General features: G+C 30.9%; 1 protein-coding gene across 6 annotated transcripts in view; it reads right to left on the reverse strand.

Moving 5' to 3' along the window:
- Window positions 1-15,073, reverse strand: part of Grik2 (glutamate ionotropic receptor kainate type subunit 2) — a 639,398-nt gene that overhangs the window by 189,330 nt on the left and 434,995 nt on the right. For 5 of the 6 annotated variants that reach the window (XM_005335886.4, XM_005335885.4, XM_005335887.4 and 2 more), the window contains one exon: window positions 863-1,086. In XM_005335886.4, the coding sequence (XP_005335943.1) occupies window positions 863-1,086 (224 nt within the window). The remainder of the gene's footprint in view (window positions 1-862; window positions 1,087-15,073) is intronic. The other variant, XM_078019560.1, reaches the window with a different exon arrangement.

The following is a 15,073-nucleotide window of genomic DNA, read 5'->3' on the forward strand; positions in this document are numbered from 1 at the left end:
AAAATTTCAAAAAACATAATGAGTATATGGTCTTCAGTGTAACAATAGAATTCTCAGTCTTGAGGCATAATTAGGATGTTCTTAAATAAGATCAAAAAAAAAGAAAGAAAAAAGAAAAAGAAATGATATTGAAATGATCTATTAATTGCAAATTTGACAATGAGTTAAGCATGAATGAAAATGATTGTAAATTTTCACCTCCAAGAGCAATGAAGTAGGAAAATCAACGAAGATTAAGCTGTATCAAAGATCATGATCTTAAAAGTCATTAAAATGTGAACTTATATATTTTAAGTTAGGCATTTGAAATTCTGATCCTATGATCTGGCACATATATTACCTTTCAGTGTCAATAGGCAATTTGTTGTAGTGACATATTTATTCTGTAAAAAAAATGACAAGTTTTATGTAGAAAAACTTTTCTTTTTATATTTTTATATTTAGAATGTTTAAACCAGCCTTGGTCACATAAAAAGAAAGGGTCTCTTAAAATTATACTACTTTGTTTTTCTTTAGGACTGAATTGTGAATTCAAGTTAGTGAAATATGGTATCTTTTTCATTCAAAATAAATAAGAAATTATTCTCTTACCTTAGTAATTTGGATTGATTTTTCAGTTCTAATTAGGAACAATACAACCTACCACACTTATAGCCTACTGACAGAACCAGCATGCTTTTTGCCCAAAAAGGCAATAGAGTACATTGTAATAAGTGAATGTGACTCTTAAAACTTCATTGTTATTTAGCACCCCATAGGAAATAAGAAAAAAAGTAATAAAATCGATTGTGACTTTTGACAATCATTAGTTAGAAAAAGGAGGTAACAATTGCCAAAAAAATCACAAAAGTGAGCATGTTACCTGGCTATGACAAAGAGCACACAACTGACACCCAAGTAAGCCAGCAGAATATACATCCAGATATCAGGGGAGAGAGGATTCAGGAAGGAGAAGACGCCTGGGTTTGTACCATTGGGCTTGCGGTACAAAATACTTATTCCAAGTGTCATAAAGGGCTTGGAAAAGTCGATGACCTTCTCTCGAACGTAGGTAATAGCCAGTGGTGCAACTGCAAGGTCAGCTTTCTGTAGAGAGAAACATAAAAAGGAAGAAAAAAGAAAGAGAAAAATTGCTTCTAAGTTACAAGAGAAAACTCAATGACTAAATTAAACAGATTTTATACTTAATTTTCAGTAATGATCATGCTAAAATTTAAAGCATTTTTCGCTCTGATGTTAAGCATTTGATTTATTTGCTACTTATTTCTATATGCTTCCAGAATAGCACATCAGCATTTCATAAGTAGATATAGAAAAAAATACTATATAGGATGAAAAACTGGAGAAATTGTAGATTCAGCACATGAACAATTATGCTACTGAGACTTTGCATAATTACTTTTAGTTTAAGCTCTAAAAACTCGTTTAATATCAATTATCATTCTGAATATGTTGGTCAAATTCTAGTTGCAATAACTACATGAAAAAAAATTAGCTAGGAATCAAGAAAGATTTTCTTGGGTTTGCTACCATGGAAGAGTGTAGTTAAAATTTTTGTCATTAAATAGTTAAAACATTCTTAAAATCATCCTTTAATATGATTCTGTTTACTACCCCTGAGTTTTATTTCTATCCCTCTAATTTGTTTTATATTATTTAATGAAAATCCTTGCAGCATTGCCCAAATCGCATTAGGAAATGAGTTTTTCAATTTTCACAAAGTTGCTAATTTTCCACGGTAGCTTAAATATGTTAAATTACTAATGCTTTTCACTCATCATGTTATAACCATCTGTCAAGGCTGAATTTATGCTCTAATACATCGTAAGAAATTATAATGTTTTAAAATAACAAAGGCATCTATGATGAGAAGCTCTATTGCTACATTCCTTTTATTTTTCATAAACATAAAAAACTACAGAGAATAAATAAAAATATGCATTTTAGAGAGCTGCAGAAAGAATTTAAAAAAGAAAATTAACTCACTATTCTCATGCATTGTTAAAAGACTTAGAGAATAAACTTCCTTAAATTGACAAATAAAACTGTATTTATTGTTTATAAAAATATGTGTCAAAGAAACTTCTCTAAGATGCTGTTTGTTGACAATATTGTTCTGCATGTTTGTGTACATATGTGTGTTTTTGGTGTGGGTGAGGAAGGGAGCACTCAGATGTCTGGAGACAGTCTTTGAGAGAATCTATGGAGAAAGACATGTCTCTAAAAACTAAGAAAAAAAAGGTCCTGAGGGAAGAAATTATCATTGTTATATTCATAAATCAAGAAAAATATTTAAGAATAGTAATTGCTAATGCTCTTGTAGTCATTCACTGTGAAACTAGTACTGTGTTAAGAAATTCACATGAATTATCATATTTAATATTCACACAATCAACTGTTATTGTCTTTTTCAGAGAAGAAAACTGAAACCTTTAGAAGTTGGACCATGTATTAATTGCCTTAGAGCTAAATTTGCATTAGGCCAGGATATAAATGCAAACCACATCACTCTATGCCTTACCCATGCCATGCATTTCAGAAACTAGCAAAGGAAACATAAAAAGTCATCCATTAATTCATGAAATGGTGTGTAGCTATGGAAAGGGAAAATATAGAAACAAGGCTAGCAATTGATAAATTACAATTTCTGAGAATTTAGAGGACAGATGCTGCGTTCAGGCAGAGGGAGTGTCCTCCACAAGAATGAGACAGAAGGCAAGAAAGTAAAATAAGTTTTAAAAATCAGACAATCTTGTTAAAGAAGAAAAAAGATAGATTTTGACAAAATATGGGGAATATAGTAGTTAACTACTATTTTGGAAGTTGAAAATAGAGTACAGTTTATCTATGTGCTACTTCACTCTGGCACCCCCTCTCCTCCTAAGGTACATGAAAAGCAAAATATCATCATACACAACAATCTAAGTGAAAATGCTTTATAATAGTAAACTTTCTTAAATTTACAAATAAAATTATATCTATTGTCTACAACATGTTTTGAAATATATCTATATCTATATGTATATATATATGTATGAAATAAATATTTCTAACTAAGTTCTCTAGGCATATATTAAAAACATATGTCAAATTTCAAATTTACATAGCAGTGCCTAAAGTAAAAATTCTATCCCAAATGTAAAATCGAAAAGAGGTTAAAACTTAAATAAGAAAATTTAATTTTCAAGTATAAAATAATAGCCATTTGAAACAAAAGATATAAGCAAATCCTTTGAAACATCTAATACAAAAATAAATGGATAAATAATGTGTTACATCCACATAATGACATATTATTAAATTGTAAAAAAGAAATGAGCTATCAAATGATGAAATGACATTAAATGAATATCCTAAGAGAAAGATACCAGTCTGAACGTTCTACATATTGCAGGATACCAAATATATAGCATTATGGAAAAGTCAAAATTACAGAAGCAGGAAAAATAATCAGTGATTTCCAAGGATTCATGAGTAAAGAAGGAGTAATGAAAAGGTAGAACATGGAGCATTCTTAGGGTATTGAAACTATTCTGAAGGCTACTGTAATGGTTGATACAAGCATACATTAATCAAAAATCATAAAATTGCATAATACAAAGAATAAACCCTAATATAAATGAACTTTAGCTAAAAATATATGTGGCAATATTGTTAATCAGTTGTAATATGCTATACTAATGGAAGGTCTTAATAACAGGGGAACATTTTTTTTGTATTGTGGTTGAAGGGAAGGTGATATGGAGAAACTACTTTCTATATAATTTTTATACAAGCCTAAAATTCCTCTAAAATTTAATTTTATTAATCTTTATAACAGATTAATAAAATTAAATTTAATTAATCGTATCCTCATTTAGTATAACTTAAGAAATTATGCTTATTAGATAGAATTTGATTTTTACTATTAATTGTGATATGAGATTGATCAAATGTCAATTATCAAAAACAGTTTTTAATTGCACACTAAATATATTTTAACATCCTCTTAAGAAATAAAGCCTAGGACCATCTTGAGCAGTGAAAATGAAAATTTATTTATACATAGTTGTATTTTCTATTAATAAGGTCCAACTTCATTACAAGTGTCTTAATAATAAAATAATTATGAAATCTAATAAAAATTTTATTATTATATTAAATGTGTTCAAAAAGACAGTTGTGGTACTTACTCATTAAATGCCATGTTATTAAAGTGGTTAGAGATAAGAGCCTAATAGTACAATTGAATAATCCAAAAGCATATTAACCAAAAGGTTAATACGATTTAATGAAAATATTAAGTAGTCATTTTTTTTATTTTAAAGAATTATAAAATAATCTTGCCTGAGGAAAAAAAATGGACATTTTTAAAAAATCATTTCAGCAAAATAAAAAACAATAGGTTGTTTTATCTCATATGAATGATACAAAGGAAAGGGAGCACTCACCTCTAATTGACTGTATCAGGGAAACTCTTAGTGAATAATAACACTGGTATTTGTAGTTTGAAGTCTGAGTCTAAATTGGCCAAGCCCTGAATTGGAAGCATGGCAGAAATACGAATATCATAGTAATCACTAATATTCTATACATCTTTTATGGACCAAGACTGTGCTATATTCTTTACCATTATCACTTCCATTATCAATTCATTAATCCTTTACAAATGAAAATCCAGTGTAGTTCACATGAAACATGAGACTATAAGAAATTATTACCCACAAGTGACAGATGTACTCATTTCCCACCACTTTTCTCTACAATCATTTAAGCATTATGACAATTTTACTTCTATACTGGTTGTGTATTTCCCTGACCAAAGTGATCCTCCCTTTTCTGTGATATCCAAATTCTATAGGATATACATCTGTGGTTTCCTTCTTCCTGTGGAAACTTCCTGAAACTTCTGTCCACATTAATTTCAGTGATTTTTGATTGGGGTAGCATTTATGAACTAATCTATAGAACTTAACGTGGAAAAATGTTTTAGGTTGTGTTACTTCTGATTATTTTACATTTATGTCAGCCAATGTGATATGAGAGATTTGAATGTGCATGTTATTTTATTTGTGTTGCCTATGAGGGTATAAACACTTCACAACCCACAGGCATTTCCTTCAGTTAAAGTACATAGCTCTGAACTGAAGCAATTATAAGGCATCCCTCCCTGGAAATTTCATAGTTACCTAGGTAGCAGCTATCTCACTAAATTAATAAGTATTAATTTATTATTCTAACTTTCTATGTGAAACTCTGCCAAATTGTTTTATTCATCTTTATGATTATAATGAACCTAACATCCCCAAGGCACTGGATGCAATCTGACACAAAGGAACTGCCTAGAATGTTTGCTGAATTCAGTTTCAATTAAACTTATTAAAAATTTCAAAAGAATTAAAGAAAAGTACTTAGAGAATTTTTAAATTAAACTTTTTTCCAGCTTTATCCTAGAAACAAAATTTATTTCTATACTAATATAACTCTAAGTTTACTGCCCATTTAGGGAAAACAGAATAATTCTTTTTTAGTGATATAGCTAATATAGTATTCCATTCCTTAAAGTCTCACAGAACATTGGTAAAAACTATACAACAAATACATTGTACAAAACTTAGATAACAAAGTATATCTGCAAAAATGATGTGATGACTCCAAATATAATGATGCTATGAAAACCTTCTTTACGGAGCATCAATAATCAAAAAACACTATTATGATTTGGATATGAGGTGTCCCCCAAAGCTCATATATGATACAATAAGAAGGTTCAGAGGAGAAATGATAGGGTTGAGAGAGTCATAATGTAATCAGTGAATTAATCCCCTGATAGAGATTAACTGAGCAATAACTAAAGTTGTGAGGTGTGTCTGGAGGAGGTGGACATTGGAGGCATGGTTTTGGGGTATATTTTTGTATCTGGCAAATGGAATCTCTCTCTCTGCTCTCTGATCATCATGTGATCTGCTTCCCTCTGTCATACTCTTCCACCATGGTGATCTGGCTCACCTCGAGCTCCAAGGAATTGAGCCTGCTGTCCTTGAATTGAGACCTCTGAAACCCTGAACCCTTAAATAAACTTCCCCTCCTCCACCGTTGTTCTGGTGGGATCCCTTAGCACAGCAGTGATAAAGCTGACTAAAACAAACATAATAATATCTTTTTCTGTAACATGATCTGGCCAGGAAAACATCTTATGTATTGAAAGTCTTTTTGCAATTTATCATGTAAAATCAATTCTAAGCATTTTGTTCTTGTCCATGACAATTGTGAAATGCTTAATGAAACTCACAAAATTAAATATTAAGTTATGTGAATAAATTGGTGATATTTAGATTTGACTTAGTTAAGACATTAAAGCTAATTATGCATATTAATCTTACTGTCACTTACATGTGTAGCCACACTTTCCTAAATTTTCCACAATATGTTATGTGAACAAATCCTTTGCCTCTGCACACTTGCAAAAAAAAAAAAGTGTTCACCTTCTGTGCACATGGCATATTGCACTATCACTGCCAACCTAGGCAGGTTCCAACTAGTTTCCTACTTCCGTGCTTGCACAACTAGTGTCTTTTCTCCATCCAAAGACCAAAAAGGTCTTTCTTTCTTAAATAAGTACCAGATTATCTCTTCCTGCTCAAAATCCTCCAGTGATTCCTAGCACACATAGAATCAAATCTACAGTTTACACTCTCCATCTTGGCCTGAAAAGTACTCAGACACAGTCTCTGGCTACTATATCATTAGATCCAGACTCTTCGAGTCCCGTCTCCTCCCTCCCTCTTGTCCTAAAAACTCTAGTTGCCTTGTTAATTCTCAAATGTGTACATACTTTCAGGCATGCACACTTTTGTTCCCTCTGAGTAGAGAAAAGCTTACTCCTCATATGTCCATGTGGCTTATTGTCTTATTTTATTCATGTGTCTGTTTTGATATCACTTATTCAAGGTATCTTCATGACCAGTCATTCTCTCTTTATTTACATATTGTGTTTCCACTTTTTGCATAAAATGTATCATAAATAAAAATTATGTCATTTGTCAACCTCTTTCCACTAAACATTAAGTCCCTTTTGAGTAAATTGTTTCTGCTCTATTTTGTACAATTCTTTATCTCCTTTGCCTACCACAGTGCCTGGCATAGAGTGTATCACTAAATGAGAAATTTTAAATGAATGAATGAATGAATGATATTATCACTATTACCAATTCTATATTCAGAACCACCCTAAACACATTTCAGAAGAGAGTATTCTTGAGATACTTTTAATTGATTTTTCTCCTGAAGATTTTGTTTAGATTGTCCATCATCTTATTTTTGTTGTAACCATCATATAGTAACAAAGGCAGGGACATTCAAGGAAAAACCTCTTCTACTTTTCCCTCTTATCACCCCACAAACTCATCCCGTTTGTTCTCAAGTACCTGTCTCTGGCTATATGAAAGAGAGATGCTATATCCCATGATTAATATTGGGATCATATAAGAGGAGGAAGAAGAATTTTTAAAGTAAGACTTTTCATGTGCAGGATCTCTATTTTGCTAAAAGAATAATCATTCATAACTACTAAAATATTTCATAATTAACATACCTGTGATAAAACTGGGTTTCTAAAATAAATAAGAAATTACCTCATAACATTATATCAATGGTAGGTAGGTATTTAAGAAAAAATTTTAATGAGATTAAAATTGCATGTTTAAATGTGAGAAAAATCTACAAGAATCTATAAATTACATTTGTTGCATACTACTGAAAACCTAATACATATAAAATTTCATAAGATTAGAAATATATCTTGTTACTTCTCACCAAAGCAAATTATCATACATAGTATACAGTGGAAAGCAGACAACTGGTATAAAACATGGCTATTTCTCTCACATTTTTAGGGCTTGAATAGAAGCAATTCAGAAAGAATTAAACAAAAACAGTAGTAGGTTTAGCTGCTGCTTCAGCAGCTGTTACTCTATTAATGCTTAAGTAAGCCAGCTGTTAATTTCAAATGATATAAACAAAATCTGCCAAACTTGCAATTGATGATAGAATGAAAAATGAACTTTTAAAATGGTTAGTCTTCAGAAGTGCCATGACTCCAAAATGATTCTATAGTTTAGTGGGTGTTTGGAAGAAAGAGAAGGGTTAAGTTTTTTGTTTGTTTGTTTGTTTTATTATCCAATGCAGTCTTATTCTGTTGTACACTCTTGATTGTACGGCTCACAGGAACTAATATTCCAGCACTATAATTCTCAAAATAACACTCTTTCTTACTCCCATATTTCCATAGAATTTATGATTTTAATGCTAGTTCAGTTTGCTTAACTTCCTAGAAAAAAATATGTACCATGAAATTGAAGTATTTTTCCCACATAGATAATTTCATAAAAAAAAGATTTTTAGATAAAAAGTCTAAGATTATGTATATCAATATTCCAAGGTACAGTGTACCTATTATTTATCACAAGCATAGCACTGAAATAAACATCTCTGACATTTTTTGTACTTGATTTTAGATATTAACAATTATGTTTTTAAAATAATCATGATGTTTTAAAATAATTTAAATGAAAAATTATTCTGGAAAATATAATCACATATATGAAAATGTTGTTATATTGTACAATTTTATACTTATATTTAAACATGCATAAAACAAAAAAAGAAAAAAGCCACAACTTACTCAAATCTAAATGTATTACACATTTATCAAGCAAATACTTGAGGAAAAGGAGATTATTCACTTTTTTGAAAACAAATTTATGTGCAAATTTTCAAAATAGAAATTGAGAACTAATTCAAAATGTTGCTTAAAATATCAGGTTAGTATTTGCATTTATAAAACATTCACACAATTTTTGTTACTAATTTTTAATATTTATTTTTTAGTTCTCGGCAGACACAACATCTTTGTTTGTATGTGGTGCTGAGGATCGAACCCAGGCCGCATGCATGCCAGGCGACCGCTACCGCTTGAGCCACATCCCCAGCCCAATTTTTGCTACTAATTTTAAACTACTATTTCACTTATATATTTTCGGCTAACCCCTTCAGTTTTCTAGTTAATGACAGAAGCCAGGCACAGTGGCACATGCTTGTTATCCCAGTGATTCAGGAGGCTGAGACAGGGGGGTTAGAGACAGAGGCCAGCTTCAGCAACTTAATGAGGTTCTAAGCCACTTAGTGAGACCCCGTTTTAAAATGAAAATAAAACCGGAGCTAGGTGGTGCAGGCCTGTACTCCCAGAGCCTCAGGGGGGCTGGGGCAGGAGGATCGGAAATTCAAAGCCAGCCTCAGCAAAAGCAAGGAGCTAAGAAACTCAATGAGATGCTGTCCCTAAATAAAACACAAAATAGTGGTGGGAATGTGGGTCAGTGGACGAGTGCCCTGAGTTCAATCCCCAGTAACCAAAAAGAAAAATACTAAAAGGGCTGGGATGTGGCTCAATTGTAAAGCGCCTGTGGGTTCAATCTCTGGTAACCCCCCTAAAAAAGAAACTGTTATGGGAAAACAACCAATGGACTAACAAATAACTGCCAACACTAAAATGGATGACTGTGAACTACAAAAGCCATTTTAAATGGAATTTTGAAGTCATAATTCTGCTTTAGTTAACATCTTCCAAACAATAATTTGAGAACATTTGGGACTGGGGTTGTGGCTCAGTGGTAGTGCACCCACCTAGTTCATGTGAGGCACTGGGTTCAATCCTTAGCATGACATAAAAGTAAATAAATAAAAGTATTATGTCTACCTACAACTAAAAAAAATAAAATAAAAAATAGTTTAAGAACATTGAATTCCCGTATCTATTTAAAACAATAGGTAAATGATACTCTTTGTAAATAATTAATGCTATAAAATTTTTCAGAATTAGATTACATTCAAATTGGACATTAGTTAATTTGTATTACATATGTAGAATAATTGTCACATTGAAAACATCTTTTGACAAAGGATTATCAAGATTCTACTATGCACTAGGTCTAGGGTAATGGACACATTATGAAGGTGTTTATGATAATCTCGTTTCCTCAGTGCACACAGCATAGTAGGAAAGATTAATGTGGAAATAACTAGAAGTGTCAAAAAGTATTTCTATTGAAATCTGTATATGTATAATTATGCTAAAATTGGTCTTGTTCTATTTTTCTCCAACTCTCGACATTATTTCTGCAACCCCTAGAGTTGAAATGGAACCAACAAACAAATGCTTCACAGTTAGCACTAAAAAAAAAAAAAAAAAAAAAAGTGCAATGGACTCAAGAGGAAAAATCTACATATATTATAATATAGTTATAGCTCCTGATTATCAATTCTCAATTTGTGGATTTTTAAATCTGAGAAGTTCATTCTTCAATAAAAATTTATTTAGAAGAGTTGAAGGTTTAGTAACACTTGTAAGACATACAAGTAAACAGGAAGTCACTGCCAAACCACCTCTTTATCCCCTTTTCTAGATAAACCACATAAAAACAATACATAATTTTCCAACATAGCCATGTTATTCTTGCCTTAAAGCATGTGTTAGGCTTATTAAGTATAATAGAGGAACTTGTAAGAAAACCTGCAGTGTATCTTCCAACAGAACAAGGATAACTTTTGCTCCCAGAATATACCTTTGTTAGAATTTGCTTTTTAAGCATATTTACAACATATGCTGAATGACTACACAAACCTTTATTAGAAGTGGTCCAATATAAAATATAAACGTATTTTATATCCACTCAAGACCTGTATTATATGCTTAGAACAAATACAAATTATATATTTTATATGTAAACTATTAATATACACTGTAACAAAAAACTTTCTGCAATAAAAACATTTGAACATATATTTAAATAGGTAGTCATTAGTAGTAGTACATGCAGATATCTTTATAATTAATTCTCTAAAAAGTTTTAAAGCTGTTTTATATTGTTCCAGTGTCCAATGAAATTTCATGAAACTGTATGATATAATAAGTTTTGTAAAGGTCTAATTATAACTATGTTAGTGGATATTAGTTCAAGTTTTTGAAATGTAAGATAATGTAAAATTCTTCCATTTATTTGAAATCATTCATTTACTAACTTTATTCATCAATTTAATATTGAACAACTCACAGACTTATTCAACAAGTATTTATTATTGAGTGACTGCTATTGATATAAGCTAGATATTCATAATATGGGCAGAGCCAGACAAAGTTGAGGAGACAGACTCTAAGTATGCAACAATTAGAGAAGGCAATTTTAGGCAGGAAAGAGTGCTATGAAGTAAATTCAGTGAAGAGGATCAGAGTGGCTAAGTGTAAAGGAAGCTGTGCTTTTTGAAACTGGACAGAGGAAACCTCTCCAAGGTCCTGACATTTGAGTCCCAATTCCCATCATTTCAGGTGAGAGGGATTAAAAAAAACCTGAGAGGGTCTAAGCGAAGAGTTCCCTTGGAGAGGCACTTGGGGGTTATGAAGACCTGAGAGAACACGCTGGATATGCTGACAGAGGGATGAACACTAATTAGCTCTCCCTATCTCCTCTCACTTCAACATCCTGCGGATCTTCTCCAGAAAATCCTATGAATCCACACAGACACCACACAGAATTCAACTACATAGACAAAAGATTTTACCAGAGGAAATTTGTAAACCATGCATATTGGTGCATGCTGCCCAGCTACTCAGGAGAATAAAGGAGAGGATCACAGATTTCAGGCCAGCTTGGGCAATTTAATGAGACCTGTCTCAAAATAAAATATAAAAAAAAACCCTAGGAGTTTAGCTCAGTGGTAGATCACCCCTGGGTTCAATCCCTAGTACAGAAAGAAGGAGGAGGAAAAGGAGGAAGTAGAGGAAAAAGGAGAGGGGAAGAACAAGGGTAAGAGGAAGAAAAAAACTTGTATAATTGTAATTCTAATTTCAATCTCTCTGTGTTTTTCTCTGCTAAAATGAAATAATATTGTTTTAAGTTTATTCTTTCATCTTTATCTTATACATGTTACCTGTATAAACTATGTTGTCCAAATTTAGGTACAAGAAAACAATTTGCTACTAGAAGATATATAAGGTAAAAGGAGCTCTATACACTGTTGGTGGGAATATAAATTATTATCCAGCTATTATGGAAAAGAATATTGAGCTTCCTCAAAAAACAAAACAAAACAAAACAAAAAACTGCCATATGATCCAGTTACACATCCCAGTGTATTCTTCAAAAAAAGTGAAGTCATCATACAAAAGAGATATCTACATGCCCACGTTTATTGTGGAACTATGCACAACTATGCACATAAAATGCATATATGAAGATATGAAATGATCCTAGGTGCTTTCCAACCGATATATTGATAATAAAATATGGTGTGTACATACAGAGGAATATTATTTGACTGTAAGGAAGAATGAAACCCTGTCACTTCTTGGAAAATGGATGGAAGTGAAGGACATCACGCCAGATACAGATAAGCAAACACTATATGCTCTCATATGTAGAAACTTTTTTAAAAAGTCATGAGCTGAACATAGAAGAGGGATTACTCAGAATTTAGAAGGGTGCTGTGAAGAGGGGAAAGGAGGAAGAGGGGTGGGTGGACATGATCAATGAATGATGTACACATGCATGGAAATTTCACAGTAAATCCCTTTAATTTGTGTAAAATAATAATAATAATAATAATAATAATAATAAAAACTGTGCCATTTTTATTGGTTATATGCCACATAACCTTTTAAACATTTGAGGAAAACATCTTATGATAACTCAGAATTATGTATTTAATAGAAAAAAAATTAAACACATTGTACTCAGCATTTCTGAACTTGTGACATGACCATTTTCCAACTTCACCTATGTCTTTTCACACCAGTCCATACAAAAATGTCTTCCTGATTAATAAAAATAACTTCTTGATATTTTATAAATGAACAAACAGCAATTTCTCTCCATTATATTTATTTTTTCTAATTATTCAGGTATAATAACAATGGGACAGTTTTCTTCTTTCTTAGTTAAACATTAAGACCATTTTCACAATTTATTAAACCTTGTTAGTATGTCAACATACATAAAGATTTTGGCGTCATCCACTGGTATATTTAAATATAAAGGTTAAACAACGGAAATAGGAACAAATAGCTAGCAAAAATCTTTGTGTTAGTAATTGCTGTAGTTGTGGTAGTTCTTTTTATATAAGAAAAATAGAAGCAAAAAATAAGAAAAAGGTTCATAAGAAAAGGGTTTAGACTTTCTGTGCATCATTATATCAAAACTGTTTCTTCTTCTTCCTTCCTTAATCAGCCCCTCATTTTTCTTTCCTTCTGTCTTCCTCTCTCTTTCCATTCCTTCCTTTCTTCACTCTGAACTCCAGAGATAAATTTTGGTTTTTTAATATTATAAAATTAAAATCTAATAGCATATATAGTAGAATTTAAGGTGGATGATGAGCAAAGAATGTTTTATTGAATTGAATGAAAATGGACCATTATTAAGTAAGATTTATATTACTTAACTCTGGAGTGTCACATATAATTTTGAGAAATCAATCTAAGTTTAAAAACTAGTTGATACATGATATTTTTCCTATGTGATCATCCAAAATCTATAACTGTAAAGAGCCTATGTGTTCCTAAAAGGGGATGATTAAATATATCAGAGTATAACAATAAACAATTATTATGCATGCATTCTTAACCAGTATTTTATGATGTTTTTAATAAAATGGAGTGAACATGTACCATGCCAAATTAATACTAATATATGTAATATTAAACATTAGTTTAAATAAAACCACAATAAAAATGGAACTTATAAATTAAATGGGTCATGAAATATATCAACCAACCATGAATTCAAGATCTCAAATTTAAAAAAGCAAACCATAATACATAAATAAATAATAATGCAAGAGAATAAAGGAAATGCATATAAATATATCATGAAATAGGGGCCAGGGTTAAGGCTCAATTAATAGAGCTTTTGCCTAGCACATGTGAGGCTCTGGGTTGTATCCCTGGCACCACATAAAAAAATAAAATAAAATAAAGATATTGTGTCCACCTACATCTAAAAAAAATTTTTAAATTAGTTTTTAAAAAATATATGTCATCAAATAATGGTTGGATACTTGATGATTCTAAGAAATCTAAATGGGAATTTCTTAGTGTGCAAATCACAGTCTAAGTTTTAGTTTCTACATCCTCTATTTTAGTAACAAGTAATAAAAATGTATATATGATATGAAGTCAAGTCCAGGATCAGCTTCCAAATTGTAGAAGTGGGAAGAAAGTTGGTGGGGTGAAAATAAAATGAAATTGGCCATGAATTTATAATTCTCAAAGTCTGGTAATATGTACATGGAACTTCAATTTTGTTTTCTATTTTTACAGGTTCAAAAAATTTTACAGCATAATGTTTAAGAAGTATAGAATCAACAAGAGAAAGAATTCAGGAAAATGTTAATAATATCTATCTCTAAATAGAAAAATTTGATAGATTTTCATAATATTTCCATGGTTTATAATTTTACATGAGACTATATTATTTATTTCAATACAGAAATACAATATATGCCATGCCCTTTAAAATCTATGCCATTTAAATTTCACCTTAAAAACCTTCACTAATCAAATAAAACACAATTATAAGCAACAAAGCAAACCATAGAATTTTATGGTTATTATATTTAAGAATGTAAATTCTGAGATACAGATGCAAAAAGTTTTATTTGACCTAAGCTTATATATAATCCTTTCTGAAAATTAACAAACTACCAAAAAATGAAATGAGTAAACAGTAAAAGGATTATTTCACTTTGTTTTTAGTTTCTGAAATACAGCCAATATATTTCATATTTCGAAAATAAAGATAAATAAGTTTCTCTTTCATAAACATATCTGAACCTGCACAGTCAGATGGAGTCTCTGATATCAAATAGTAAATTCTATATTGGGGAAAATGTTTCTTACTATATTTAAAGATTACTAATTCTTATCTTTCTTATATGTTCATGTAGTTTTTTTCAGGAATAGGAAGGAACAACAGTCAATCAAGTTATCTTTTCATTCAGATGTAAAAGTAAAACTTGGAGCAAAACAAAATTATAAACATGTTAAATA

Source organism: Ictidomys tridecemlineatus, chromosome 8 (genome assembly GCF_052094955.1).
Source record: "Ictidomys tridecemlineatus isolate mIctTri1 chromosome 8, mIctTri1.hap1, whole genome shotgun sequence".
Classification (NCBI taxonomy): Eukaryota; Metazoa; Chordata; class Mammalia; order Rodentia; family Sciuridae; genus Ictidomys; species Ictidomys tridecemlineatus.